This window comes from Monodelphis domestica, chromosome X (assembly GCF_027887165.1).
Source record: "Monodelphis domestica isolate mMonDom1 chromosome X, mMonDom1.pri, whole genome shotgun sequence".
Lineage (NCBI taxonomy): Eukaryota > Metazoa > Chordata > Mammalia > Didelphimorphia > Didelphidae > Monodelphis > Monodelphis domestica.
In genome coordinates, this window is record NC_077235.1 from 368531 (window position 1) to 395879 (window position 27349).

Below are 27349 nucleotides of genomic sequence, written 5' to 3' on the forward strand. Positions count from 1 at the left end.
CCACAGGGCAAGGATGGCCTAAACAGCCGGACTCTCTTTTCGACTTGAAGTTGCCTTAAACTTCACATTCACTGATACAGAGGCCAATTTGGAGGGCGTGGGGGTGCAGCAAGGAGGTGGCTTAGTGAGGTTGTCAATTTAGATCCCTTTTCTTATTTAAAACAAAACCAAAACCAGTGCTGTCTTTTGGGGGTTTATTCTCCACTGCCTCGGTGAGAGGCAGCAAGACATAATGAATGCAGGGCCCCTTGGCCTTTTTTGTCATGGACCCCTTGAGCAATCCATTTAGCAAGAAAAACCAAATCCTCTCACCAAAGACCAAGAACTCCTTGGTGTGATGGGTGGAGACTGGCTGGCTTTGGAGTCAAGAAGACCTCCCGAGTTCAGTTCTCTCCTCCATCACATAGTAGCTGTGTGACCTTCATGTTCCAGGCCACGATGGAAAGTTCTAAATCCGGTAGGGCAAGGCAGGTAAGGTCAATAAGCAGTTAACAGTGGAGTTGTGGGCCTGAGCTGGAGAAGGAAGGCAGTGTTTGCATCCCAGCAGCACCTTCCACTCCAGTTCAGTCACAGCTTGGGGTCAATTGAAGCAGTTCCTGACAAACCCTTGGCAACTCACCAAACAGTCCCCCGAACAAAGCCAACCAACAGTGAAAGGACCACGTTCAGAAGCAGCGCCTGCACCCTAAGATACCTGGAGTCCCCCGCCTTTCTACCAAGTGGGAAGCACAGAAGACCCCTGGTGGGTCAGGGGAGTGGGACCCCAGTACCTGTTCAGTGTAATTAGTCCAAGTGGAGCAGCCTTGGGATGGTGGTGAGCTGACGCCTAGCTTGTTCTTGCGCTCTACCAACATTCCAAGCTGGGCAGTGCCATCCCACAACCAAGTCCGATGTGGGCTCCCACAAACAAGGCTGCTGGGAATCATCTGCCCTACCTGAAGCCAGCATAGTGGAATGGCACACCCAGGGGCCTGCAGCTCCTCTGACAGATTCACCTTTGCAGGCTCAGAGCTCCTTCAGTGGGCCTTTCTTGGACTTGGCTTGCTCACTCCCTACCACATGTATTTCTCCATTCATTCTACCCCGCAGGTCACCAAGATTTTCCAGAAGAAAAAGATCCTGGTGACCTACAGTTTCCGCCAGTCCTTTCCCCTTGTCGAAATGCACCTCCAGCTCTTCCAGAATTCGTGTGAGTGCCCTGTGATCCTATGGCCCACATCCAAGGACCTTCCTGGCAGGAGGGGGATAAGGAGGACATGACCTGCCAGCAGGCGCTCAAGGGATCGTGAGCTGGGAAGGGAAGGCCTTGTACAAAGGAGGAGGTTGGGGCACTGAGGGCGGAATCACCTAGGCTTAAGGCCTGGCACCAGATACTTCAGACCACTCCTCTAGCCTCCCTGCCCAAGGAACGTGGGTCACCGGGGTTTGGGAGCCTGTCTGGGGGGCATAGCCCCAGAACCACAGACATACCTCTGTATGTCCCTTTTCAGAAGGAAGGGAGGAGCCCCTGTCCTAAACCATGACCTCTATAAGGGGAGAGAGCACATCTTAGCCTTGTGAGGAGAGAGACAAAGAATACACTGAAACTCCACACAAACTTGCCATCTGGGCCGGACAGTCTCTGCCTTGTTACAGGGCAAGGGAAGGGAGTGCAGGCTCAGTTCTTGCTAGAGATTCTTCCCTGGATCGCAAGCATTCAGAGAGATTTCAACCTGGGTTGGAAAGTACGAGCTTGGAGGCTCTCTGTGCCCTGATGTTGCCCGTGTCTTTTCTTCTCCCTGGCACCTAATAGATTACCAATTTGGCATCAAACTGCTGTCTGCCGTGCCAGGTGGGGAGCGAAAGGTGCTCATCATCTTCAATGCACCCAGTCTCCAAGACCGGCTTCGGTTCACATCTGACCTCCGAGAATCCATAGCTGAAGTGCAAGAGATGGAGAAGTACCGTGTGGAATGTGAGTGGCTCCCCCAAGTCTGACCCTCCAGTTTACACACAGCCCTTGAGGGAGTTTCCTCTTCCGGGCCTTCAGACAGTTGAAAAAAGGGTTTCCTAAACAGGGGACGCGAGATGAGTTTGAAGGTCTCTCTTCCTCCTCCTGGGGGTTTTGAGGAAGCAAAGATGCCCAAGGAGAAAAGGACTCAAGAGCTTGAGCGGCTTTAAATCTGAGACATCAGATTGCTTGCGTATCTGCTTTCCTGGAGCAACAGGAATTGCTGTTGCTCTGGGTCTGCCAGAGGGGAATGAGATCACACCATGTCACTTCTCTGTTCCTCAGAGGGTGGCCCGAGTGCGGATTTTAGGTCCTCTAACTAGGGCAGCAGAAACTTGGGGCTGAAAAAGTCCACCTTTAGGCAAACATCTCTAAACTTCAGTAAGACATGTAGTCCATTGCCTTGGCAAACAAGTCTCAGAATGTTTGCAGGCTTAGAAAGCTCTTCCCCTACAGCAGGCCGGAAAGGTCAGGGCTCCAAGTTGTATGATTACAATTTTACAGAGCAGGAAACCTAGGTGGAGAGAAGGAAGTGACTCGTGTGGTATGGCACAGCCAGGTTTGGAACCCTGAAACGGAGGGAAAAGAACTCCAGAGTGTGCGCAAGTCAAAGATGACTTCTTCCAAGTTTCAGAGTCTTCAGCTTCCGGGATCTAGCAGCCTAAAGCATCTAGGGGTTGTGAGAAAGAATCCACGATTCTAAGAAGTCAAGAGAAAGCCTAGAACCCTATTGGGCCTGGGTCCCCAAGTCTGAGGAGCTAGAAGTTTAGAATTCTGGGGTTCTACAAGTGGAAGAGATTCAGAACCAGGTCTCCCTCAGCTGCTTGGTGAGATCAGCCCCCGTCGTTGGGGAACTTCTGTTGGGACACTTCAGCTTGGAGGCCTACCTCAGGGAGGGAAAACTTGAGCATTCAGGGGTTAATGAGGAAGAGGCAGAGGTGAGGGTTGAGGGTGTCCTGAGGAGGGCAGCCAAAGGGGACCTGAGAAGGGGCCTAGCCAAGGTGCACTAGAGGAAGAAGGTCAAGTCAAGAGATCCTAATGAACGGGCCTAATCTTCTCCTCCATACACACAGCGGAGCTCGAGAAACAGAAGGGGGTGATGCGCCCCAACACCTCCCAGCCCACTGGCTCCAAGGATGCAGTCAATGGCACACTGCCTCGGTCCAGCCTAGAGGACACATATGGCCTTGGCGATGGTCTGAAGCGGAGTGCCCTTAGCAGCTCCCTCCGAGACCTCTCGGATGCAGGTCAGGACTGCCCCCCTGGGATGTGGTGTCAGCAGGGAAGGGGGCAGCTGGTGAACAGGGAGGGAAAGTCCCTTCCTTCTCTGGGCCATCTATCATCCTGACCTACTCTGCCATACAAGCTCCTTGGACAGTGGCCTGGGCCCTAGGGCCCAGGGACCCATCCTATAGAGGCCAGGGCCAAAGCTGGGTCCACAGAGGCTCTGACAGAAATGAGCTTAGGAGCCAGAGCAGCACAGGTAGTGAGGGAGACCCCTCAGTCTCAGGACATAGGGTTGCAATGGGAAGGAGAACCAGCAGAAGGGGCCAAGCTCTCTCTCCTACCCTCTCCCTCTCCCCTTCTCTCTCTTTTCCTCTCGGTCTCTTCCTCTCCTCTCTCTCTCTCCTCTCCTCCCTCTCTCTCTTCCTCCCTCCTTGATCTCCCTCTGTTTCTCTCCCCCCAGTCTCCCTCCCTCTTTTTCCTCTGCTGTCTCCATCTGCCTCGTAGAAGGGAGGGAGAGAAGAAGGGAGGGACCCCCCAGCGGAGGAGGGGCTTATCTTCTTCCTGGGAGAAGGTCCTTCAGGGTGGTGGCCCTAGGTTTGAGTTGTGCGAAGCCCTACCTTGACCCTCGTTGCTTGCGGGCACAGGGAAGCGGGGGCGACGTAACAGCGTGGGATCACTGGACAGCACCATCGAAGTAAGTGGGGTGGCCTGACCGACCCCCCCCACCCCGTCTGCATGGGGCCGAGTGCCTGCCCGCCCGTGCCTGTCCAACCCTATTGTCCCCTTCTGGGGAGGAACCACGGAGAGAGATGAGCCCCTCTGTCTCTGCTCCTTTTGTCTGTCCTTCTTTCCCATTCTCTCTTTCCGCTCCAGTTTTCCAGGGCAGTGATTCTGGTGATGTCCAAGTGGCAGGGTTGGGGGAGTTCTTCCTGGAGGAGGAGGAGGAGGAGGAATACCATAAGGAAAAGGGGGAGGTGGTGGCTGCAGGTCAGGTGCAGCTTCAGAGAAATGTGGCCAAGAAAAATAGGGAGCCAAGGAAGGAACAAGGCCTCAGTTTCCTCAGGCCTCTCCCCAACCCCACCCCCTAACCACCTTAGAAACCAAGCTTTCAGAGGGAGCCATCACACGAGAGAGAGATGAGAGAGAGAGAGAGAGAGAGAGAGAGAGAGAGAGAGAGAGAGAGAGAGAGAGAGAGAGAGAGAGAGAACGAACAAGAGAGCAAGCCAGTGATTGACAAGTTGTCCATAGAAAGAGGACCAAAATGAGAATGAGGGAGTTCATGTGGGGGTGTGAATTTGGGGAGGCCCAGGGGCTGTTGCCTCCAGCTGGGCCTGATCCCCTCTCCCTCTTCCCTCCCCCTCTTCCCACTTCCTGGTGTCCCCCATCCTGCCAGGGATCTATTATTAGCAGCCCCCGCCCTCACCAGCGGATGCCTCCACCCCTGCCTCCAGCGCCACCACCACCCGAGGAGTATAAGACCCAGCAGCGCCCAGCATCCAACTCGTCCTCCTTCCTGGGCTCCCTGTTCGGCAGTAGAAGGGGCAAAGGCCCCTTCCAGACCCCTCCAGGGCCTACATCTGCTTCCTCCTCCTCAGCCTCCTCCTCCCACCACCACCACCACCACCATCACCACCACCACCACCCCCCGCCTCCAGCTTCAGTAGCCCACCACCCACCGCCAGTTCCAGCCCCAGCCCCACATCATATCCACGCTGATGGCCCCTCCAAGCTTCAGGCCCTCCATGCCCAGTATTGCCATGTGCCTGGGGGGTCAGCCCCTCCTCCTCCTCCTCCCCCCTACCATCCACAGCCTGCCCCACCCCCACCCCCACCTCAGCCAGCTCCTCTACCACAGGTGGGCACCATCCCACCCCCACCCTCCTCAGCGCCACCTGTGGGGCCACACCGTCACTTTCTTGGTGGGCACGGGCCTCAGCACTTTACACTGGGTCGGGCTGGGGGACGAGCCAAACGGGGAGCCGCTGGGGCAGCTTCCATGGGGGGTCGCTACCCACTACACCAACCCACTTCACCCTTGCCCCTCTACAGTCCAGCCCCACACCATGGGCTGGTCCACCATGCGTACCCCCCACCAGGTCCAACACCGCCTGGTGTCCACCACATGGCCAGTGCAGCCAAACAGGGCCCCAAGCACTTTATCTTTGGTGGGCACCCTCCACCCATGATGTCACGGCCTACTCCTGGAGGGCCCTATGGTGGTGGAGGTGGCAGTGGGGGCCACTCTGGCCCAGTGCACCCCCCCCAGTCACCACTATCACCTCACTCACCTGTGATACCTCCCCACCCTTCATACCCACCACTTCCTCCACCCTCACCCCATACCCCACTCACCCCACATTCACCTGCACCACCCACCTCTCCCCACCCACCCCCCCACAGCCACAGTCACGGCCACCCCCACAGCCATGGCCATGGTCCTGGCAACCCCAAGTCCAAGCCAGCAAGTAGGATTAGCACTGTTGTTTGAACCCTAAGCAAGAGGAAGGCAGGCTCACCTTGGATCTTCCTAGGACACTTTCTGGCTGCCCTTCTTCAAAAATACATCTGTGTACAGACAATGTGAGATGATGGGGCCACTGACTGCTCCTCACCCTGGTCTTGGGGGGGGCCGGGGGACCCTCCCATTCCCTCCCCTCCATGAGATGACGGGATCAGTTTGACAGTATCCAAGGCTCCATTCAGATTTCTAGTCTATGTCTCAGCTTCTCCTTCTGGAAAACAAGGTGGTTTACCTAGCTGGCATCAGTCTAGTATCCTTACCTGGAGCCTTCAGGGGCTTGGGACGTCCACAACCTACCCAGTAACTGAGCAAGAGATGTGGGGGCTAGAGGTGAAGGAGCAGTCTTCAACGCCCAACGCCGCTGTCCCTGAAACATCTGAGGAGTTCTGGGAGAGATGGGCCCTGGAGGAGAGCTTTTAAGGGAACACAGTCTAGGCTTTGCCAATGAGGGCTGTCTGAGGCTTCTTTGGAAGCCCCCAGCAAGACTAGCCACCTCCAAGGACCATGAGAGGCACACATGGCGGGGGGGGGGGGGGGGGGGGGGGGCTCTCATCATGGAAGTTCAGGGCTTGGGACCCCTCCCCTTCTTCTTCTGAAGGGACCAAGTGCATGAAGCTTCCCACACACACACACTCTTGGCAAGAGGTAAGGACTGCAGGGTTGGAGCCAGGCTGACCTCCTGGTATTTGTACTTGGGTCTCCTTGCTCTTGGTCCCTGTCCTCTTCTGTCCCAATAGTCGCCCCTTTCTTCCCTATCCCCCACCTCTGACCTCAGAGCTCAGGGGAATTTCCTCCTCCACCAGTTTACTCCATGCTGCCCAGAGTAGAAACCCTGATTTGTGCCAGTCAGGAAGAGAAAGTGAACCCCACTGTCTATGTCTTCTTTAGCCCCTCCCCATGAGCCAGGGCACTTTAGGGTGGGGGGGATGGAACTGGAGGTCCCCTCCCCCAAATGCTAGACAGGGCCTCTCAGAGACTCTTCCCCAATCCCCAGAGTGGGCTCTTGGGAGTACCTGTGTGTTTGGGGGAGGAACAGCTGGACTGGACAAGGCTGGGCCAGGCCTGGCTGAGCAGAAAGAGCTGCCTAGGAAGGGAGAAAAGCAAATCTCTCCAGACCCAGGAAAGCCCACTAAGGACCTTCTAGGGATCCCAGGGAATGGAGACTGAGACCAGGTGCCACTGCAATCCTGAGCTTTTCACCCCAGACAGCCTTCGTTCTAGCTGCCTCCTCCTTGTTTATTTATTATAAATATATTTTTTACAAAACCCAGCAACCTATCCCCACCCCCACCCCACCCTCTCCCTCCCTTCCTGCCTGCATGTCCTAGCAGTCCTAGCCTTTCTTTCCTGTCTACTTGGCTATATATGGCATAAATATACCCCAGGTCTGGCTGGCCAGTTGCCTGCAGGGAGTAGAGAGTGGGGGTCTAGGCCCTTGGCAGAGGAGGGTGGCAGTTAGTGGTGGTGGTGGTGGTGGTGGTGGTGGCAGCGGCAGCGGCGGCAGTGACAGTGGCAATGATGGCGGCTGGGGGGGGGCCCAAAGACCAGGCTTGCAGAAGAGAGAGGAGTCTCATTGTCCTGGTTGGGCCAGTCAGTTCTTTTTCTTGCCTCTGTTGTACATAAGAATGTATATTTGATGTCTTATAAATGCCCCATCTTTGGCCTGTGCTCACCTCGACTCCTGTGTGGTTCTTTACTTCCCTGCCTTGGGCCTGGGGGAACTGAGCCTGCCTGAGAGAAGCTGCCTTCTTCCCTGGGCCTTAACTAGGCAGACCAGAGGGGCTGGGAGTTGAGGTTCACTGGAGCTCCTCACAGTCGGTCATTTTACCCATGCCTAGCTTTCATTTGCTCATTCTTCACAAAATGGAGAGAAGTCCTCTCCTCAAAGGCACTGAAATGGGACTTGAACCCTGATTTCTTGCCTCCATCCTGTAACTGGAGGCCCAAGAGGGCAGGTTGCCTGTGCCTTGGGGGGAGTGGGCAAGAGCGGGCTGGGGGTGGGAGGGAGGAGGCCAGGAGGTCTCCACAAGCAGCCTCCTTTATCCCTGGCATCACTCCTTCCTCCATCCTCCTTCGCCCCGCCCCTTCTCTTGCTTCCCTGCTGGCCCCGCCCCCTCTCCTAGTCCGACACCGCCCCTCCCGTCCCCATCCCCGCTCCTCTTCCAGGCTCCTCCAATACGCCTGCGCAGCTCTGGCCTTTAAACGTGCACGGCCACCTCCAGTCTCAAGAAGATCCGGCTTTTGTTTACCTTCCGTAGTACCTTTCCGCCGCCTCGCCTCAGGGACTTTTTCTCGCCTGCGGGCCGGAGCCGCTAATAGGTTCACCACTCCCCGCCTTTCCCGATCCGCCAGGCTTCTTTGCTCCAGGATCTTCTGAGGCCCCAAGAAGGGCGTTCGGCGTAGCCGGGGCCGGGAGCAGGACCGGCGGAAGGATTTCCCATCGGTCGGGAGGAACTCACCGACCCAAGATGGCGGCGGCGGCGTCAACGTCGTCGCCGTCGTCGGCGACAACGGCAGTGGTCGGGACCAGTGGCGGCGCGGCGGCGGTAGCGGCGGCGGCGACGACGACAACCCGGGAGCGCTCTGGGTAGCGCGCACGCACGCACGCACGCGCGCGAGCCGGGCCTCGTCCTGGTCCGCGCCCGCATTGGCGGCGGCGGCGGCGGCGGCGTCGTCGGCGTCCGCGTCCTCCCCTGCGTCCGCCATGGAGGCCGGGCCCGAGGACTTCGTCCCCCCACCCGAGTGCCCTGTCTTCGAGCCAAGCTGGGCTGAGTTCCGGGACCCGCTGGGCTACATCGCCAAGATCCGGCCCATCGCCGAGAAATCGGGCATCTGCAAGATCCGGCCGCCGCCGGTGAGAGGGGAGGCAGTTGGAGGGAGGCGGATCGCAGTCCCGGGCCGGCCGGCTGGCCGGCGCGCACGCTCGCGCTCGCTCGTTAGGCCTCGACCTGGGCCTCAGGCCTAGGCCCAGGCCCAAACCCAAACCCAGCCCCTGGGCCTGGGTGTGTGCGCGTGCGCGCGGCATCCCTCGCCCCCCACCCCCCACCCCAAGCGGCTTAGGGTGGGCGCCGGGGTACTCTTGAAATCTAGGGTGGGTGGTCTTGGCAGCGCCGAGCTGGGCGGGGCTCCGGAGCCCAGCTCTGTCTGACCACTCGATGGAGGGCACCCCTTGCCCTCTTAACCCGTTTGATCTCCCTTCTCTCTCACTCACTGTTTCTTTCTCTTCTCTTTCCCGGTTAAGGGCAGGCCAGGAGGCCCGAAGGAGATTGGGCCTGGGCCCCAAGGCCAAGTAGGCTCTGCCAGCTGGCCCTCCAGGGCTCTGGATGAGGATGAAGCAGGGGTGGTTAGGGTTAGGCCAGGGGACATCTTGCTCTTTTTCTTTTTGTGTCCCTCTCACTGAGATCTAGGACTGTGCTGGTACAAGCTACTTGAAGGGTCACCAGAAGGTTAGTCCTGCTCTCCCGGGCCTGGGTTTTGCAGGGAGCCCCAGAGGGTGCCTTCATGAAGAAGGGCTGTTTTGTGGTGGCTAGAGAGGTTCCCTAGAGAAGGGTTGCAGGATGCAAAGCCTGCCTCAGCCATTTCTTAACCACCTGCAGTTCTTTAGCTGTCTAGTAGGCAGGCTCCAGAGTGGTGGTGGGCAAAGTAGGTAGTCAAGCTCCGCTTGGGGCTGGCACTTCCTGAAGTAGTGGCCAGGCCCAGCTGCTTTTCCACCACCTCATCCTTCCCAATATGCTCCCTTGGGGTAGGACCGATGGGGATTTGGCCCACAAACCACCTCTACCTCAGCAGCATGGATGGGGAGCAGCGGTGCTGCGATGATTCTTTGGTTCCTCTACTTGGTTTCCTTGATGCAGGGACCTCCGGAAAGAATGCCCCAGGGAGGGTCTAACTTTGGGGAATGAAGCAGTGCTGCTTCAGCACCCAGAGAGCCACTTGTTGAGTTTAAGCTGTTTGTTTTAGTCACATCTGACTCTTCAGGACCCTATTTAGGCTTTTCTTGGCAAAGATACTGGAGTGGTTTGCCATTTCCTTCTCCAGCTCATTTGACAGGTGGGGAAACAGGTGAGGCCAGCAGGGTTATTCGACTTGCCCAGGGTCACACAGTTAGCTATTATCTGAGGCCAAGTTTGAACTCAGCAAGATCCTGACTGCAGGCTTGGAGCTGTCTACTGCAGCGCCACCTGGGTGCCCCAAATTTAGGCAAGTCATCATTTTCTTGAGTTGTTTCAGTCACATTCAACTCTTGGTGACTTCATTTGGGGTTTTCTTGGCAGAGGGACTGGAATGGATTGCCCACTTCCTTTTCCAGCTCAATGACATGAGGAAACTAAAGCAAAAAGAGTGACGTGACTTGTCCAGGGTCACACAGCTAGGGAGAGTATGAAGATAAGTCTTTCTGACTTTAGACCTAGTTCTCTATTCACTACCATTCGGTTGCCCAGAGAACCAGGCCTCTAGCCTTTTCTTGCCACTCTCTGTGGTCTTTTTGGGGGGATGAATGGAAGGGAGATGACATGATGTAGCATGGCATGGCAGCTTCCTAAGCCTGCTGAGTCTAAGGCCCTTTCTTGTTCCAGTAATTTCTCAGCAGAACTCCTTCCCCCTTTGGTGAAGGCCTGGCAGCCCTCTCTCCAATATCCCCCCAGTTCTGTAACAAACTTAATAGTTGTCTCAGTCTCTCTTTCTCCAGTAGCTCTTGTGATGCTGCTGAAGGGAGTGACTTATGCAGGGGGAGGGTGGATTCCTTCCTTGCCCAGCACATGGGCCCTTTCCTTGCCAAGGGGAGTCCTGGGCATTAAGGGCCTCACACTTGGCCCAATTCCTCTATGATTTCAGTATAGACCTAGGTGTGCTAGAAGGCAAGCCTTTGCCTCTTGGCTTGGTGTGGCAGGAAGAGGAAAGGTGCCTCTCGCTCTTCTTCCTTGGGGAGGCTTTATTCTATGAACCCAAGCAATAGTTTGTGAAACCAGGAGACTTAGCCCTCCAGGACCTAAGCTACCAGAGCCAATGGGCCCCTCGGAGCTGCCCTTGCCAATGGGGGCTGCCACTGCCCTGGACAAGTCCCTTCTCTCTGGACCTCACTTTCCTCAGCAAGCACACAAGCTTGGGCTAGGTAGTCTTTTCCAGATCTCAATCTACAATGTTGTGGCCTTGGCAAGTGGAATTCTGGCTTACCTCTCACTACATTCCTTTATCAAAATGAAGGTGCTGGGGCTAAGGGTTACTTTTAGAGGAGCAAGGTGGTAGCAGAGAGGCCTCAGAAACAGATCTGGGTTCAGGTTCTGCCCCTGACTTAAATGCTATGTGGCTCCAAGGAGAGCATGCTTCCTCTTGGCTGCTAAGGGAGGGAGAGCAGGAACAAGGGCCTGAGCACAGCTGAACTACCTCAGTCCCCCTCATCCCGCTGCCTTCTCTTGCCACACAGGGTTAGGGTTAGAGAGTCCATCTGGTTTTTTTATGTTCTCTTCCTAGGACCTCCTCCTTGGAGGCTTGCCCCCAAGACCCTCTGACTGCTCAGAGCCCATTAGCTCAACATGCAGTCAGACACAACCCTCAGGTATTTCCTTCAGCATGGGGTTTCCCCCATAGCTGTCTCTGCCCTTGCTCATGGTGGACAGTACTCAACAATCTTAGTCCTTGCTCTTCCCCCCAGGACTGGCAGCCTCCCTTTGCTGTGGAAGTGGACAACTTTAGGTTCACCCCCCGGATCCAGAGGCTCAACGAATTGGAGGTGAGAGGCAGTGGGGGGAGGGAGGGTGCTAAAGACAGAAACACAGATAAGGCCAGGCAGACACACAAAGATGCTCTGGTGGGCCTGGCGTGGCCTGTGTGCCACCAGCTCAGGTCCACCTGGGGGTCATATCATCTAAAGATTGTCCCAAAACCCCACTTGGGATGACTTCATCCTGTCAGCCAGGGTCATTCTGACAAGGCCTCGTGGGATTGTGGATGACCAACCCTCCTTTAGGCCCGACCACATGAGGTGCCAAAGGGCAGCGCAGACTGCTGGGCATATGTGACTAAGCTATTTGTGTATGCATGTATATTTGCTTCCTTGCCCCTTTTAACAGAAAACAAAAAACTAGAAGCTGGGTATGGGACTGTCCTGGAACTTAAGAAGAAGAGAGATGGCCCTGTTCCCATCTCTTATCCTCACACCCTGCTTGGGAAGGGGACAGGCTTGGAGACTTGGGTGGCACTCAGTTTCTCCCTTCTGGCAATTGGGGGGGAAGTTACTTCCTCAAACTCCAGAAGCTGGAGCAAGGATCAGGCAGAGCATGGTGTTAACCAAGGCTAGGAACTATAGGGCCTCAACTCCAGTGCCACCAGAGAACCTTCGTGCATCTGCCCTCCAGCCCCGGCTTTTTGGTTTACTTCTGAGGGTTGAACTGAGGCACGTTTCAAAAGGCACTGACTGAGCCTTAGAGAAAAACTTCTCCATCCCTCTTTTGAGCCTCAGCTTCCCTAAATGTCCTAAGGCTCAAAGAAGCCCATGTGGCAGCTAGAGGGCACCATAGTCAATAGAGCATTGGGCCTGGAGCGGAGAAGCCCTGAGTTCAAATCCAGCCTAGGGTAACCTTGAGCAAGTCATTTCAACTGTGCCTCAATTTCCTCCTCTCAAAAATGGAGGTTATAACAGCACCCACTTCCCAGGATTGCTGTAAGGATCACAGCATCTGACCCATAGTAACCATCATGTAGCTGTTATTGCTCTTATTGCCATCTTTGTCATTATTATTGTTGTTGTTATTATTATTATTGTGTAAATTCTTTAGGAAGGGCAGGCTGTGCCTGCCACTGAGCCAGTAGATGAGTCCTTTCTGGGGAGTTTAGGAAGCCAGGGCTTCTCAGGAGGAGACCACTTTATTGGGACAATTAGGGAGGTCAGATGTGGCCAGAGGGAGTCTGGGAGCAGCCTCAGTGCCCTAACCTGCTTCCCCAGGCCCAGACCAGGGTGAAGCTGAACTACCTGGACCAGATCGCCAAGTTCTGGGAGATCCAGGGCTCCTCCCTGAAGATCCCCAATGTGGAGCGGCGCATCCTGGACCTCTACAGCCTCAGCAAAGTAGGCCCCTCTGGGCTTGCACATATGGAGGGAGGGAGGGAGGGAGGGTGGCTGGCTGGCTGGCTGGCTGGCTGGCTGGCTGGCTGGCTGGCTGGCTCACTGCTCTGGAGGTCTGTGACCTCATTTTCTCCCTATTTTCCCTTCCAGATTGTCATAGAGGAGGGAGGTTATGAGGCCATCAGCAAGGACCGCCGATGGGCCCGTGTGGCCCAGCGCCTCAACTATCCAGCGGGCAAGAACATTGGTTCCCTGCTTCGTTCTCACTATGAGCGGATTGTCTATCCCTATGAGATGTACCAATCTGGAGCCAATCTGGTGGTGAGGGGGGGGGGGGGGGGAGAGAAGATTGGAGGCACATATAACACCCCCACCCCCACTCTCATCCTTGTTGCCCCATTGCACTGAAGCTGGGCTCACCTTTTTTAAGGCTGGGCCAGGTGTGGAAGTGTGTGTGTGTGGGGGGGTATGGGTGTGTGTGTGGGGGGGGGGGTGTTCGTTCCCCTCCTGGAACTGGTTTGGCAAGCTTGGTACCCAGGAGTCCTTGCCAATCTTGGCCTAGCTGATGCCCAGAGGCTGCCTGCATGCAGTGGGGCTCCTACCCCTATTCCCTGGCTACTTGAAAGCTTCCAAGTCAGCACTGTTCTTGTGGTCCATGGCTAAGCTTGTGGTCCATGGCTAAGGTGGCTAGATAGGCTGGGCTCCACACCGAGTCACCAAGGACTCCTGTGAGCATGTTGGGGAACTCAGTCAAGGGGAGAGGAGAAAGGAAGAGGGATTCATTCAGGGACAAGGCCTTCCAAGTAGAGAGTGACTAGCCAGGCCTTCAGAGGGTTTAGGAGAGTGCTGACTGGCCCTGATGCAAAGCTCTGAGCCTCCCTGGGCCATTTCCTCTTCTTCTCTCCCTTCAGCAATGTAACACGAGGCCATTTGATAGTGAAGAGAAGGATAAAGAGTACAAACCCCACAGCATCCCCCTGCGGCAGTCGGTACAACCCTCCAAGTTCAACAGCTATGGAAGGCGGGCCAAGAGGCTACAGCCTGATGTGAGTGCCTGTCCCAGCCTCCCCTAGCTGCTCTGGCCCTGCCCCAGGGCAGCACTGGTGGAGATCCCAGCATTGGCTTAGAGCCTGTCTGCTTCCTTTCTCCACCTCCCCAGCTTCTTACACACACCCATGTGCTTCTCTTCCACCCCTTCAGCCGGAACCCACTGAAGAGGACATTGAGAAGAACCCTGAGCTGAAGAAGCTTCAGATCTATGGGGCTGGTCCTAAGATGATGGGCCTGGGCCTCATGGCCAAGGATAAGAGCCTTCGGAAGAAGGGTGAGGAGGTGGCTCTGAGGGAGTAGGCACCAAGAACTAGGATGGGAGTGGGTGGATTGCTGCTGCCGAGATCTACTGATCAACCACCCTTATCTCCCCAGATAAGGATGGCCCCGAATGTCCCCCCACAGTAGTGGTGAAGGAGGAGGTGGGCCCAGAGCCGAAGCTGGAGCCAGCCTCCCCTAAAGCCTTCATGGATGGCAAAGAGGAGCTGAGCCATAGCCCAGAACCCTGCACCAAGATGACCATGCGGCTGAGAAGGAACCATAACAATGCTCAGTTTGTAAGAAACCTGGATAAGAGTTGGGGGTGGGAGGGAGGAGGAGGAGGAGCCAACATGCCGGGTGAGGTCTGGGTGGGTCCTGTGGCTCCACTTTCTTCTCCCGTGTGTGCCTGACATAAAAGGTAGGGTTGCCCAAGTGCAGTGGTTCCACGGGGGCCCTAGCAGAGGCACAGTGGCCCCCATGAGGGAGATGAGGGAGATGGCTCAAGGTGGGGAGCTGAACCAGAGGGAATTAGAGCTGGCTAGTCTTGGCAACTTTGGATGGCATGGAGGTGGGGTATGGCCAAGTGGCAAGCCCTCTCTCCACGTGGCCAGATCGAATCCTATGTGTGCCGGATGTGTGCCCGAGGGGACGAGGATGACAAGCTTCTGCTGTGCGATGGCTGTGATGACAATTACCACATCTTTTGCCTCCTGCCACCCCTGCCTGAGATCCCCAAAGGCATTTGGCGCTGCCCAAAGTGTGTCATGGCGGTAAGGTGCTTGGCACAGGAGGTGGGTGGGAGGCCGAAAGGCTGTGCCCTCCCATGGCTCTGTCCTCCTGGGACTTTACTACCTCCAAGCTGTGCATCCACCCATGGCTATGCCTTGCTTTGCAGGAATGTAAACGCCCTCCAGAGGCCTTTGGCTTTGAGCAGGCTACGCGGGAATACACACTGCAAAGCTTTGGCGAGATGGCCGACTCCTTCAAGGCCGACTACTTCAACATGCCTGTGCACGTGCGTGCCTTGGGCTGGGCAGGTTCTTGGTGGAGGGCTTGAGGCCAGAGCTGGCTAGGTGGTTTAACCTTTATCCTCCTCCCTCCCTAACCCCCTTTGTACCTGCAGATGGTACCCACAGAGTTGGTAGAGAAAGAATTCTGGCGTCTTGTGAACAGCATTGAAGAAGATGTGACTGTAGAATATGGAGCTGACATCCACTCCAAGGAATTTGGCAGTGGCTTCCCCATCAGTGACAGCACAAGGCACCTGTCCCCTGAGGAGGAGGTGTGGGCTAAGGCATAGCACAAGGGAGTATTGGGGGGGGGGGAGGGATCAGGATGGTTCTGATTAGAGTGCAGTAATTACCCTGCTAGACCCAGTCTGGCTTCATTCTCTCCTGGCTGTGGGGCATTAACTTCCCAGGGCGACAGATGTTAACACAGTCAGGCCAAGAGACATTTCTGGCTGTGATTGCTCCATGGAAGAGGTGGGCCTGAGCCTGCCTGATCCTTGAGCCAGGAAGGTCCCAGGGGCACACTCTGGCTCCTTGCCACCTACCTGGTGGGTGCATATACTCCAGCACAAGCCATTTCATCTCTTAAGCCTTTGACTCATCCCCTGGAAAATGGGGATGCCACGTGTTTTCCATTCCTATACCATCCAAAAGGGCAGGGGAGAAAAGGAGGCTTTCCCTGAGGCCAGCAACAAAGCCTCTGCTGCAGCCCACCCTCTGACATATGTCTGCCTCTCTCCAGGAGTATGCGGCCAGCGGTTGGAATCTGAACGTCATGCCTGTACTTGAGCAATCGGTCCTGTGCCACATCAATGCTGACATCTCTGGCATGAAGGTGCCCTGGCTCTATGTGGGCATGGTGTTCTCAGCCTTTTGTTGGCACATCGAGGACCACTGGAGCTACTCCATTAACTACCTCCACTGGTGAGCAGGCAGGCCCCCAGTAGGGTGAATCAGGGAGGGCCAGCCTTCACCCTGCTGCCCTTGACCACCTTCTACCCCATGGGCAGGGGCGAGCCTAAGACGTGGTACGGCGTCCCGTCATTTGCAGCTGAGCACCTGGAGGAGGTGATGAAGAAGCTGACACCAGAGTTATTTGACAGCCAGCCCGACCTCCTTCACCAGCTGGTTACACTCATGAATCCCAACACACTTATGGCGCATGGGGTGCCGGTCAGTACTCTTACCCCCATCCCCCTCTCCCTTCTGGGTTGGGCGGGAACTGGGGCTTGGCAGGACAGCAGATTGGTGGCAGGTCATTCAGGGAACCTGAAGGCAATTACAGTTGGCTGCTGCCCCCATCACCCCCACCCCTGAGCCTCGTGTTTGTCTTTTCCTCAGGTTGTCCGCACTAATCAGTGTGCAGGGGAGTTTGTCATCACCTTTCCCCGAGCCTACCACAGTGGCTTCAACCAAGGCTACAACTTTGCAGAAGCTGTCAACTTCTGCACTGCTGACTGGGTGAGTCGGAGTGGACGTTGTCCAGAGGAGGGCAGCTTGGGGCTGGGGCTGGCGCTGGCACTGGCCTCACCCTCCTTCTCTGTCTCTAGCTGCCCGCAGGGCGTCAATGCATCGAGCACTACCGTCGGCTCCGGCGCTACTGTGTCTTCTCCCATGAAGAACTCATCTGCAAGATGGCTGCATGCCCTGAAAAGCTGGATCTGAACCTGGCTGCTGCTGTGCACAAGGAGATGTTCATCATGGTTCAGGAGGAGCGGCGGCTACGCAAGGCCCTGCTTGAAAAGGTGATGACTGGTGCGGTGCTGGGTCGCCAACCTAACCCTGCTCACAAGGGAATCCTGGGACGTGGGTGGCTGGGGGAGGGAGGGGTTCTCAGAGGAAACTTGGAGAATTCCTGGGAGGCTATACTAGAATAGGGAGTGTGTCAAGGGCTAGGGGCAGGAAGGCATAGATGAGATTCCATTTCTCCAGGGGAGGTTCAGAGGACTCTGGAGGGACCGGGAAGTACATGAGAACCTAGGGCTAGCACAGGGCAAAGAAGGCAGCTGGTGGTATGTAGAGAAAGGAGGGGAAGAAACAGAAGTCGACCCTTGGAGTTAGTAGAAGGACTAGCAAAGCCAGTCTCAGTGAGGATTTTGGAAGCTTCAGCTCAGGGGAAGGGAGTGTGCACCTGGTGGGTGGACCAACAAATGCATACAGGGCCACCAAACCCCAGCTGAACAGGAAGAGAAGACTGGAAAGTTGTATTCCTTGAGCTGGAAAGCTCCCTTGCCAAATTCCAGGTCAGGAGTTGTGTACAGAAAGGGCCAGGATCACTCCCAACCTTGTGGGCCTTATCTGCCGAGGCCAGACCATCTTTGAAGCACTGCTGTGTTCACTCTCACCCATGTGAGTTAGGGGTTAGAGACCAGAGATTGTTTGGAGGAACCAGGAGAGGCACAAGAACATCACTCCATTTTAGAGCTGAAGGGATGACAGACTTTGAAACTCCTCTGGTCAGGCACTCCCCCGCCCCTTCCCCGTCAGTCCCAAAGGGGGGTGAAACAACTCAGCCCGGGCCATCTCATGTGGGGAGCAAGTAGCCAAGGCACCTTTCCAACCCAGACAACTGCTGGCTCCAGTTCTCTGGCCCCTCCTGATGGCATTCTGTGGAGAGTGCTCTGCTTCTGTGGCTTATCTCTGCCCACCGTGGTGCTAGGAAGGATTGGGTTTCTCATAATTCCTCTCTCCTTCATCTTCTGCCCCAGTCATTGCCATATAAGCCTCAGTGAGGGTCATGATATGAGGTGACTGACCATCCTTGGCCACACCACACCATAAAGCACAACCATGAGCCTTTATCTTTTGCCACCATTCAGAACATGAATGTGGAGATTGATGGCATTCTCTCCCCTAAGCAGTGTGGCTGAGTGTCACCAGAAGCTTCTCACTGCTTCGGGTCCTGACTCACCAGGCCCAAGTGGCAATTTGTTCTATGCTCGGCTCACTTTTGTCCCATTTTCCCTGGGTCTGGCCTGTGGCAAAGCCTTAGAAGGCTGCTGGGCGTGGTGGGCCTTGCAGGTAGAGGTGGTGGCTGCCGAGCGTCATTCAGAGTGGGCCTCAGCTGCTCTGCCTCCTGAAGCTCCCTTTTCCTGCTAGGCTGCTGGTCTACCCACTGTGGGTCCCAACTCTTTTCTGAAGGCTTGCCTCAAGAAGCTTCCTGTGTGTGTTCTCTGCATGTCCCATGGGGCTGTGTGAGGCCTTGAGAGCTGGGCAGCCTATGACCTGCCCCTCATGTGTGCACAGGGCATCACAGAGGCAGAACGGGAAGCCTTTGAGTTGCTCCCCGATGATGAGCGCCAGTGTGCCAAGTGTAAGACGACATGCTTCCTGTCTGCGTTGGCCTGTTATGACTGCCCTGACGGGCTCGTCTGCCTGTCCCACATTGATGACCTCTGTAAATGCCCCACCAGCAAGCAATACCTAAGGTGAGCTGGTGCTGGCCCAGAGGAGGCCCTGCCCTCGGGCCTGGGAGAGAACAAAGGGCTATAGATAGCAGGGGGGGGGGGGGGCCTGGAAAGTCCCCTCTTATCTGCCTCGGTTTCCTCAACTGTAACCTACCTCGCTACGTTGTTGTGAGGATCCAAGGAGATTGCCTGTAGAGGTCTTGGCTATCTTTCCATTGGGAGTTGTCATGGAACTGGGGTGGGGGATGGGGCTGGGGGTGCCAAAGGCCTCTAACAGGAGGAAAATGGGAGTGCTTGGGGATCCTGAGATCATTGTAAGTCCCAGGGAAGAACAAAGGGATTCCTAGCAACAGGGAGAGGCTGGGGAAGGCTAGGCTGCCAGCTGCGACCCTACTTTCCCCCACCCAGATACCGGTACACACTGGATGAGTTACCTGCCATGCTGCATAAACTGAAGGTGCGGGCTGAGTCCTTCGATACCTGGGCCAGCCAAGTGCGTGCGGCTCTGGAGTTGGAAGATGGGCGGAAGCGCAGTAAGTAGGGGGTGGCTGGCAACTAGGGGCCTCCTAAGGAGAGCCAGAAACTCACAGGCCTGGCTCTCTTCCCAGGCCTGGAGGAGCTCAGGGCCCTGGAGTCCGAGGCCCGAGAACGCCGCTTCCCTCACAGTGAGCTCCTACAGCAGCTGAAGGACTGCCTGCGCCGAGCCGAGGCCTGTGTCTCCCGGGCCCTGAGGCTGGTCAGCAGTCGGGAGGCAGGGGACATGGAGCCCAGTGGGGAGCGGCGGGTCCCTAGGGCAGCACCCCCCCATCTGACCCTGGAGGAGCTCCAGGAGTTCATTGAGGAGATGAGCAGCCTGCCTTGTGCCATGCACCAGCTTGGCGAGGTCAAGGTGAGGAGGGAGCTCTCCTGGGTACACTTTCAGCTGGGCCTGGAGAAAGCCATGGGGAGGTGAGGCCAGGCCTTGGGTTGGGAAGTCAACCCCTCCCTGCTGCTCCACTCCATTCCCCTCCCCCCCCCTCGTTTTCCAACACAGAGCATCCTGGAGCAGGTGGAGGCTTTTCAGGTCCAGGCCCAGACAGCTCTGGCCTCCCTGCCAGCCAGCCTGGGCCACCTACCCAGCCTGCTGGAACAGGCTCATCTCCTGGGTGTGGAGGTGCCTGAGGCTGGGCAGCTGAAACTACAGGTGCAGCAGGCCCACTGGCTGGATGAGGTGAAGAGGGCCCTGGCACCACCAGCCCAGCGGGGCACCTTGGCTGTTATGCGGGGGCTGCTAGTGTCAGGAGCTGGTGTGACACCCAGCCCTGCTGTGGATAAAGCCCGAGCTGAGTTGCAGGAGCTTCTTGCCATTGCTGAGCGCTGGGAGGAGAAGGCCCATCTTTGTCTGGAGGCCAGGTACTCTCTCTTGAGCATGTGCATGCTCCCACACCCCCCCAGCATTTCTAGGTTTCCTTGTGGCTTCTTCTAAGCACACAAGCCTTTTGTGCCACCCACCCTGCTGAGTGCCGGTTGATCCGAGTCCATCTTTCTAGAAGCCTTTCCAGGGTTCCCCTTTGTTTGGGGCTCCAGACCTCTCCTAATTTCCGACTCAGACCCAATAACCCCTTGCTGCTTCCCTTACCAGGCAGAAACACCCTCCTGCCACCCTTGAGGCCATAATCCGAGAGGCTGAGAACCTCCCCGTCCACCTGCCCAACATCCTGGCTCTGAAAGAGGCCCTCGGCAAGGCTCGGGCTTGGATTGCGGATGTGGATGAGATCCAGGTGAGGCTCTGGGGCTCAGCTAGGGTGGATGAGAGAGGAAGCTGTCCAGCTCTCCACGTTGGCCCTGTGCTGCTAAGAAGGCTACCCCAAGAGTTTCCTTCTCTTCCTCAGAACGGTGATCACTACCCATGCTTGGATGACTTGGAGGGCCTGGTGGCTGTGGGCCGGGACCTGCCTGTGGGCCTTGACGAACTGAGGCAGCTAGAGTTGCAGGTGCTGACGGCCCACTCCTGGCGGGAGAAAGCTTCCAAGACCTTCCTCAAGAAAAACTCCTGCTATACTCTGCTTGAGGTGAGGCAGGGTCTCGGCCATTGTCTCCATCTTCCTCCCAGCACACTGCCCCCCGCCCGTTGGGCCTCACTCTTGTTTTCGCCCTCACCCTCACCTCTGGCCAGGTGCTGTGTCCGTGTGCAGATGCTGGCTCAGAGAGCATGAAGAGAGACAGATGGAAGAGGGAGAAGGAACTGGGCCTCGACAGATCAGACACTGAGCTCTTGGGACTGTCTGCCCAGGACCTCAGAGACCCAGGCTCTGTGGTGAGGGGGGAGAGCTGGAGGGAGGTATGAACAGTTTGAAGAGCTGGCTCAGCCTCCTGAACTGCCATCTATCTCTTTCTCTGGGCCCAGATCCTGGCCTTCAAGGAGGGTGAGCAGAAAGAGAAGGAAGGCATCTTACATCTGCGCCGTGCCAATGCAACCAAGCCACGCCCATCAGATCTCAAACTCACTGGCTCCCCCTCAGCTTTGCCCTCACCCGATTCCCCATCCTGTGTGTGCGGGCAGGCACCAGTGGGTGAGGGGGCCCTACAGTGTGACCTGTGCAGGGACTGGTTCCATGGCTGCTGTGTGTCAGCCCCACGCCTCAGTGGGCTTCGGCCCCTGAGCCCCACCCCCACAGCTCCCTTGGCCTGGTGGGAGTGGGACACTAAATTCCTCTGCCCACTCTGCATGCGCTCCCGTCGACCTCGCCTAGAAACCATCTTAGCCCTCCTGGTGGCCCTGCAGAAGCTGCCGGTTCGACTTCCTGAAGGCGAGGCCCTGCAGTGCCTGACTGAGCGGGCCATTGGCTGGCAGGGTAGGGCCCGCCGGGCCCTGGCATCCAGGGAGGTGTCAGCACTGCTGGGTCGTCTAGCTGAGCTCCGGCAACGACTGCACCGGTCCCCAACCACCCCTCACCCCCAGCCTGGCATCCTGGCCCAGGTCCCACTCAGGGAGAGCAGAGATGGTGGCAAGAACGAACCTCAGGTGATGCCCCTGCACAGGGTGCCCAGCTCTGTGGGGGGGAGACCTCAGCGCCTTTGATTTCTTCTCACTCCTTCCTTTCTCTTTTGTTGTGTGCTTTGGCCTCAGGTGGCTTTGGAGAACGGAGATGGCATGAAAAACCCTGAGAAAGTCAGCCCTGGGAGCAGCCCAGGTAAGGGCCTCAGGAGGCTTGGGCAATCAGAGGGAATGGGGATCAGGGTCCATCAGAGCTGAGATCTTCCTATAACTGTTTCTGCAGACCTGGAGCTGCTGTCTTCACTGCTTCCCCGCCTGGAAGGACCTGTGCTCGAGTTGCCTGAGGCAGCCCGGGTACCCCTGGAGGAGCTGATGATGGAAGGGGATCTGCTGGAGGTGACCTTGGACGAGAACCATAGCATCTGGCAGCTGCTACAGGCTGGCCGCCCCCCAGACCTACCCCGGCTCCGCACACTGATTGAGGTGAGGGCCAGAGGGCCAGGGAGCTTGGGAAGACTGGGCTGCTCATGGCCACCAACCTCCCTCTGCCACTTGTCCCCCCCTCAGCTGGAGAAGGCCGAGAGGCAAGGTGCCCGAGGGCGGAACCGGGCCCCTGAAAAAAGGAGGCGGCGGAAGGGGGAGCGCACAGACCTCACCAGGGAGGAGCTGGAGCCAAAGAGAGCCCGGGGCCCAGGGCACACTGAGGCAGAGGAGATGCTGGAGGAGGAAGAGGATGACGAGGGCGAGGCTGATGGGACCAGAGCCGGAGACGATGACCTTCCCCCAGTTGGTGGCACTCAGGGCTCCAGCCCTCCCCTGAGCCAGAACAGGCCCGAGGTGAGGCCAGGGAGTCAGAAGGGTGGGCCCTCTGCCATCTGCCCCCTGCCCACCTCTCCCTGTCCCTCTGAACAACAACAGTTGTGACAATTGGGAGCTGGACATGTGCACAGTCCCTTGTACCTGTACCCCCACCTGACCTACCCCTGTCTTGGGAGAGGGATAGACATCTTGGGGTTGCAGGCAACTCAGCCACCCAGGGCTCTATCAACTCTGGCTGCCTGGGCACTCAGGGCCCGCTGAGTCCTCAGAACTCGGGGATGGGGGGGGGAATGGGGGAGGATAGGCCAAGACTGGCCTTTGGGGGTCTTAGACCCTCCCTCCTCTCCTCCCCCCAGAAGGGCCTCCTACCAGCATTCATTCCCTCAGATGGGCAGGCCTGTGGTCTGCCTAATCCTGTCTTCCTCTAGCCTCAGCCAGCACCATTCCAGGAGTGGGTGGCAGAGAGGAGAAGGCCAGATGCCAGCTTGGCTGACTCTGACCCTGGGGAGCATGGGGGCTATTGGCCCCTTCAGCTGGGGGCTAGGCTTCCACTAGCCCTCTGCTCTCTTCCCCTCCTCCCCCTCCTCTTCTTCCTCTTCCCACCCTGCACGGGGAGAGGAGAAGGGAACCAGCCCTTAGTTAGCAGACCCTCATGGTTTTCTTTTTTTCATTAAACCTGGGAGGTTTGAAAGAAAGCAAGCTTCTTTGGTGCTGACCCCACCCCCTCCCCCACCCCCACCCCCACCCCTACCCCATGCCCTGGGATTATGTTGTAAGGGGAAAAGTGACGGTGGCTCTGGCCACCCCAGGAAGGAACTGTCCCACCCCCACCAAACAGAGCAAACCGCCAGGAAACATGTGGTTCCCGCAGTTGCCTCTTTTAATTTTATTTTATTATTTTCCTCTTGTTAGAAATAAAACTGTTAGCAATGGTTTTTGGAAAGCCAAGTCTGCCCTGGCCTTTCCTTCTCTGGCCCTTGGGGGTGGGGGTGGGCAGGGAAAGAGCCCCTTTTGTCTCCCACTGGGAAATGAGGGCCAGCTGGGACTTTCTTTTCCTGTCTAGACAAGCCAGGTGAGTATAGAGGAAAGCCCAAGGAGGGGAGGAGGGAGTCCCAAATGCCCAGCCTTGGGGGGCTGCAGAATGGAGCCATGGTTTGAATGTGGAGGGGAGGAGAGGCGTCTCTCTTCAGCATGGGTGCCTGGGCCAGAAGGAAGAGGAGGCAAGACCCTTGGCCTCATCCGTTCCCAGTGGAGGGGCAAGATTGCAGTTCCATGAACAGCCCACCCTGTGACAAGTCCTGGGCTTGAAGCTGGAGGTATACACAGACAAGGGCCTCCTGCAACCTTTGGGGTCATGGGTTAGCAGCATGAAGTAAAGCCCAGGGCAGAATTTCCTGTGGCTCAGGGATTCAGGGGTGGCAGGGGGGGGGGGGGTGGGTAGTCTTCCTCTGGGGCTTCTTGTCTTCCCCTGCCCACTATAGGCTTCATGGGCGGCTGGTAGAGATGACCTCAGAGGACCCTAAATCTGGCCATTCCTGTGAGTTGGGAGTGACAAGGCCATTGGGCCCCTGCTCACTCCAAGGGACTCTACACACAGTTCACCACAGGGTCAGGTTTGCACAAGGTGGTGAAGAAGCCCGTGCACCCACATGAGGCCCCAAGCAAGGATCTCAGACACACACACAGCCCAAGGCTCAGAGTCAGTCACTTACCACTGACTTTTCCAGCTCTGTCTCAGGCCTGGGTGGTGGGGATGAGGTGACAGCTGGTTGGGCCCAAATCCATCTCCACTGTATCCATTGGCTGCCAGCCAGTGAGCTGGGGGAGGGAGGGAAATGATTTTTGGGGTGGCCCAATGACACCTGATTAAGTGGCTAGACTTGGGAGAAAAGGGAGAAGCTGAGTCAGAGCAAGAAACAACCAAGGATTGAGGAGCCATCATCAGCCCAGTGGTCTAGAAGCTAAGACTGGCGCCGCCACATGCAAGGCCATTCATTCTCCAGCTCTCTGCGGCCTTCTTCATGCTAGCAGTTTGGCAGCCCTTGACTGCAGTGGGTCTAGCATCCAGGTTTGCTAGGAGCCAGGCCCTTGAAATTCCCAGGTCTGGCCCATGGAACCTTAAGGGACAAAGGGAGGGTGATGTGTTCAGGAAGTGCCCAGAGCCATCAGGCTTGGAGATGAGTATGAGCAATCATCTGTGTTCTCGGGGACCAGCCAAGACCATGTGAATGGCGGCCAGAACCTGAGCCTGTGGGGGTCAGAGTGAGGGAGCATTGTGGAGGCAAAGCAAGAAGCTCGATATTGGGGGGGGCACAAGGCATGGGAGGTGATAAAGCCCAGGCCTAGCAGCTGCCCCCATGCAGGATGGGGAGGGGAGGGAGGCTTTGGCTTGTCACCAGATGGCCAACTTGGGCAGTGTCTTCAGCCAGTGACCTTACTGGAGAAGGGCTGAAGGCACCCTTCTAGGCATGAAACTTCATCAAACCCACTCATTCCATTTGATCCAAAACAAAACACTGATTGGCTAAGATGAGCTGGGTGAACTGCTGCCTCTCCATGCTCCCAGATTGGGAGTCAGTAGAGAGGAGCAGGCAGGAAGAGCAGCACCTTAACCTATGCTGAGTGCCAGGCCCTGCCCTCAAGGTGCTGTCAGTGGAATGGAGAAAAAAGTCAGGGTGAACAAAACTAAAAAGATCCCAAGGAAGCCTGGAGGGGAGAAAGTAGAGCTAGAAGGTGAGGTGACACGTTCTGGGAACCAAGAATGGATATCATGGGAGTGGCACGTAAGAAGACTGCCAGGTGATGGATGAAGGGCTCTGCGGGCCAAATAGTATTGTGGGTTTGATCCTGGACTCATTAGGGAGCCAGTAGAGGAGTTAGGGACCTGGTCATTTTGGAGGATGGACTGGAGGCAGGCAGATCCCATCTCCCCCCCACGAGAGCGCTTGCACACACACAACAGGTCATTACAATGATCCAGGTGTGCAGGGTTGTGAGGGAGGGTCTTTTGGGGTACCGTTAGAGGTAGGTGGATGTGAACGCTGTCACCATAGCAATAGTAATGAAACTGATGGGAAGTAGCACAGAGGAGAAGGGGGCCTGAGAGACAAAAGTGGGGGGGAGTCCCCAAATTGAGGAAAAGAGGGTGCAGAGGCTGCATGGGCTCAAGGAGAATGGTAGCTGGAGACAGCACTTTCAACTAGGTGATGAGATCGGAAGCCACACTGTAAGAGGTGTTGACATACTGGGCATCCAGGGCAGAAGAGAGAATTTCTTCCCAAAGGAGGCCAAGTACTGAATTACAGGAAGAAATAGTTAAACTAGTCTTGGGGATGGGGAGAGGCCTGCAACTTTTCCCCTCTCGGAGCTCCATGGCTCCTTCCCCCAAACTGGCATGAGACTCTCAGAAGCAGATGCAGAAATATGAGAACGTGCCCCTTTCAGGCCACAGTGATAAAAATTCGTTTCAAGAAACGGCCATGGAAGCATAGATCCAAAATGCCACGAAAAAAGAATCTTAAGCCTAAAGAATGAGTGGGTTGAAGAAGCAATCAAAGAAACAATGATTTTACTAAGAGAATGAGGATGGGACAAACCAAAATCAGTGGGATGCAGCCAAAACAGCATGTAAGAGAAAATGGCCATAGCTTTAAGCGTGTATGTAGGTGAATAGAAGAGAGAAGAAGCATATCAATGAATTGGGCACACCACTAAGAACATGAGGGGGGGGGGGACTAAACTAAACTACCCCCCCCAATTCAACACCAAAATGAAAATCCTGAAAAACCAAATGAGAAGTTCCTAAAATTGAAGTGTTTAAAAAACAAACTCGTAAGTCAAACTAAGGGCTGCTTTTATGGAAAATAAAATAAGATGGAGAAATCATTGATTGAGGAGGGTAAATGCACCACCAACGAAGGTGATGTTCAAGCAGTCATTAGGAGTTATCTTTTTCGTGTATGCCAGGAGAACTCTGAAACTAGAAAGTCTCCAGGTTCACAGAATGGGCAAGAGAATACTTACATGACCTGGTCTAAGAGGAGGAAATCGAACAAGCTGTCAATAGATCATCTCTTGAGAAGAAAATCCCCAGGAAGGGCCTGATGATGGGTTCATGAGGGAATACAACCACGCATTTCAGGAACAATCCCAGTGTTCTGGGAAAGAAAGAAAGAAAGAAGTAAAGTAGTCCAACCAAGCATGGTGTGACTGGCTAAACAAAAATGAAAACGGAATTTCCTTAATGAATATCAATGCAAACGTTTCAAATAAAATACAAGAAAGGAGATTACGACAATATAGCCCAAGGAGCAGATGCTGCTATGTGACTGACTGGAGTTTATCCCAGGAATGCCGCAGGACTGGTTCAATATTGGGAAAACTATCAGTATCATTGACCATGTCAAGAAGAGAACCAACAGAAACCACAGGATGATGTCAACAGATGCAGAAAAAGCCTTTGACAAAATGCACCCATTCTTCTTAAAAGCACTAGAGAACTTTGGGACAAATGGAGCTTTTCTCAAAATGATCAAAACAGCTAAGACCAAAAGTGAGCATCCATCCACAGGAAGACCAGGGTGGAAACAGAGATGTCTGTATGGCTGCTGTTCTTCGACATTGTGCTAGAAATGCTAGTTGGAGCAAGAAGACAAGAAAAAGAAATGGAAGGACTAGAAAGAGGTGATGAGGAGACCAAACTCTCCCTCTTTGCAGACGATATGACGGCATACCTGAGAGAACCAACTAAAAAAACTAGCTGAAACAATAAACAGCTTTAGCAAAGTTGCAGGACTTCCAATATGTCCAAGTAAATCATCAGCATTGCAATAAACGACCCACAAAACTGAGAAACTGAAATTAAACGAAGTGCAGACAACCTAAGAAGTCTGTCTGCTGAGACAAATCTGAGGATCATCTGAACCCAGCTGGCTCCAAGACACCTTTCACACAAAGACAGATCTGAACAACTGGAGAAATACTGCTCATGGCTAAGCTGAGCCAATCAATGGACTAAAAATGAC

At 55.7% G+C, this 27349-nt stretch overlaps 2 protein-coding genes and 1 long non-coding RNA gene across 15 annotated transcripts in view; 2 read left to right on the plus strand and 1 right to left on the minus strand.

Moving 5' to 3' along the window:
* The window catches only part of IQSEC2 (IQ motif and Sec7 domain ArfGEF 2), a 47614-nt gene extending 40204 nt beyond the window's left edge, over positions 1-7410 (plus strand). For 10 of the 11 annotated variants that reach the window (XM_056809051.1, XM_056809054.1, XM_056809053.1 and 7 more), the window contains 5 exons: positions 1090-1189; positions 1793-1954; positions 3064-3237; positions 3862-3911; positions 4611-7410. In XM_056809051.1, the coding sequence (XP_056665029.1) occupies positions 1090-1189; positions 1793-1954; positions 3064-3237; positions 3862-3911; positions 4611-5705 (1581 nt within the window). In that variant the 3' untranslated portion in view covers positions 5706-7410. The remainder of the gene's footprint in view (positions 1-1089; positions 1190-1792; positions 1955-3063; positions 3238-3861; positions 3912-4610) is intronic. The other variant, XM_056809055.1, reaches the window with a different exon arrangement.
* On the minus strand, positions 178-8124 carry LOC130456118 (uncharacterized). The gene is made up of 5 exons (XR_008914603.1): positions 7988-8124; positions 7119-7348; positions 6036-6822; positions 5734-5949; positions 178-4146 (listed from the first exon to the last, which is right to left on the minus strand). It is a non-coding gene; the product is annotated as an uncharacterized LOC130456118 (long non-coding RNA).
* Positions 8125-8442: 318 nt separating this feature from the next.
* KDM5C (lysine demethylase 5C) lies at positions 8443-23268 on the plus strand. Of its 3 annotated transcripts, none has more exons than XM_056809057.1 (25): positions 8443-8592; positions 11392-11469; positions 12682-12804; positions 12952-13122; positions 13713-13847; positions 14002-14125; positions 14227-14408; positions 14724-14882; positions 15008-15127; positions 15236-15394; positions 15865-16046; positions 16133-16295; positions 16464-16583; positions 16673-16867; positions 18369-18550; positions 18938-19062; positions 19138-19418; positions 19563-19921; positions 20151-20289; positions 20401-20580; positions 20685-20825; positions 20916-21533; positions 21639-21702; positions 21790-21989; positions 22074-23268. In XM_056809057.1, exons 1-25 carry the CDS (start codon positions 8443-8445, stop codon positions 22428-22430), a joined length of 4707 nt encoding a protein of 1568 aa, XP_056665035.1. In that variant the 3' UTR covers positions 22431-23268. The 3 variants fall into 3 exon arrangements, with proteins under 3 accessions (XP_056665035.1, XP_056665036.1, XP_056665034.1); XM_056809058.1 differs by having other exon boundaries at positions 14257-14408; XM_056809056.1 differs by having other exon boundaries at positions 21790-23268.
* The last annotated feature ends 4081 nt before the right edge of the window (positions 23269-27349 follow it).

Coding starts and splice junctions, on each gene's coding strand:
- KDM5C (XM_056809056.1), top strand. CDS start 8,443: ATGGAGGCCGGGCCCGAGGACTTCGTCCCCCCACCCGAGTGCCCTGTC. Junction 11,470..12,681: donor AGAGGCTCAACGAATTGGAG/GTGAGAGGCAGT, acceptor CTGCTTCCCCAG/GCCCAGACCAGGGTGAAGCT. Junction 20,290..20,400: donor CGGATGTGGATGAGATCCAG/GTGAGGCTCTGG, acceptor TCTCTTCCTCAG/AACGGTGATCACTACCCATG.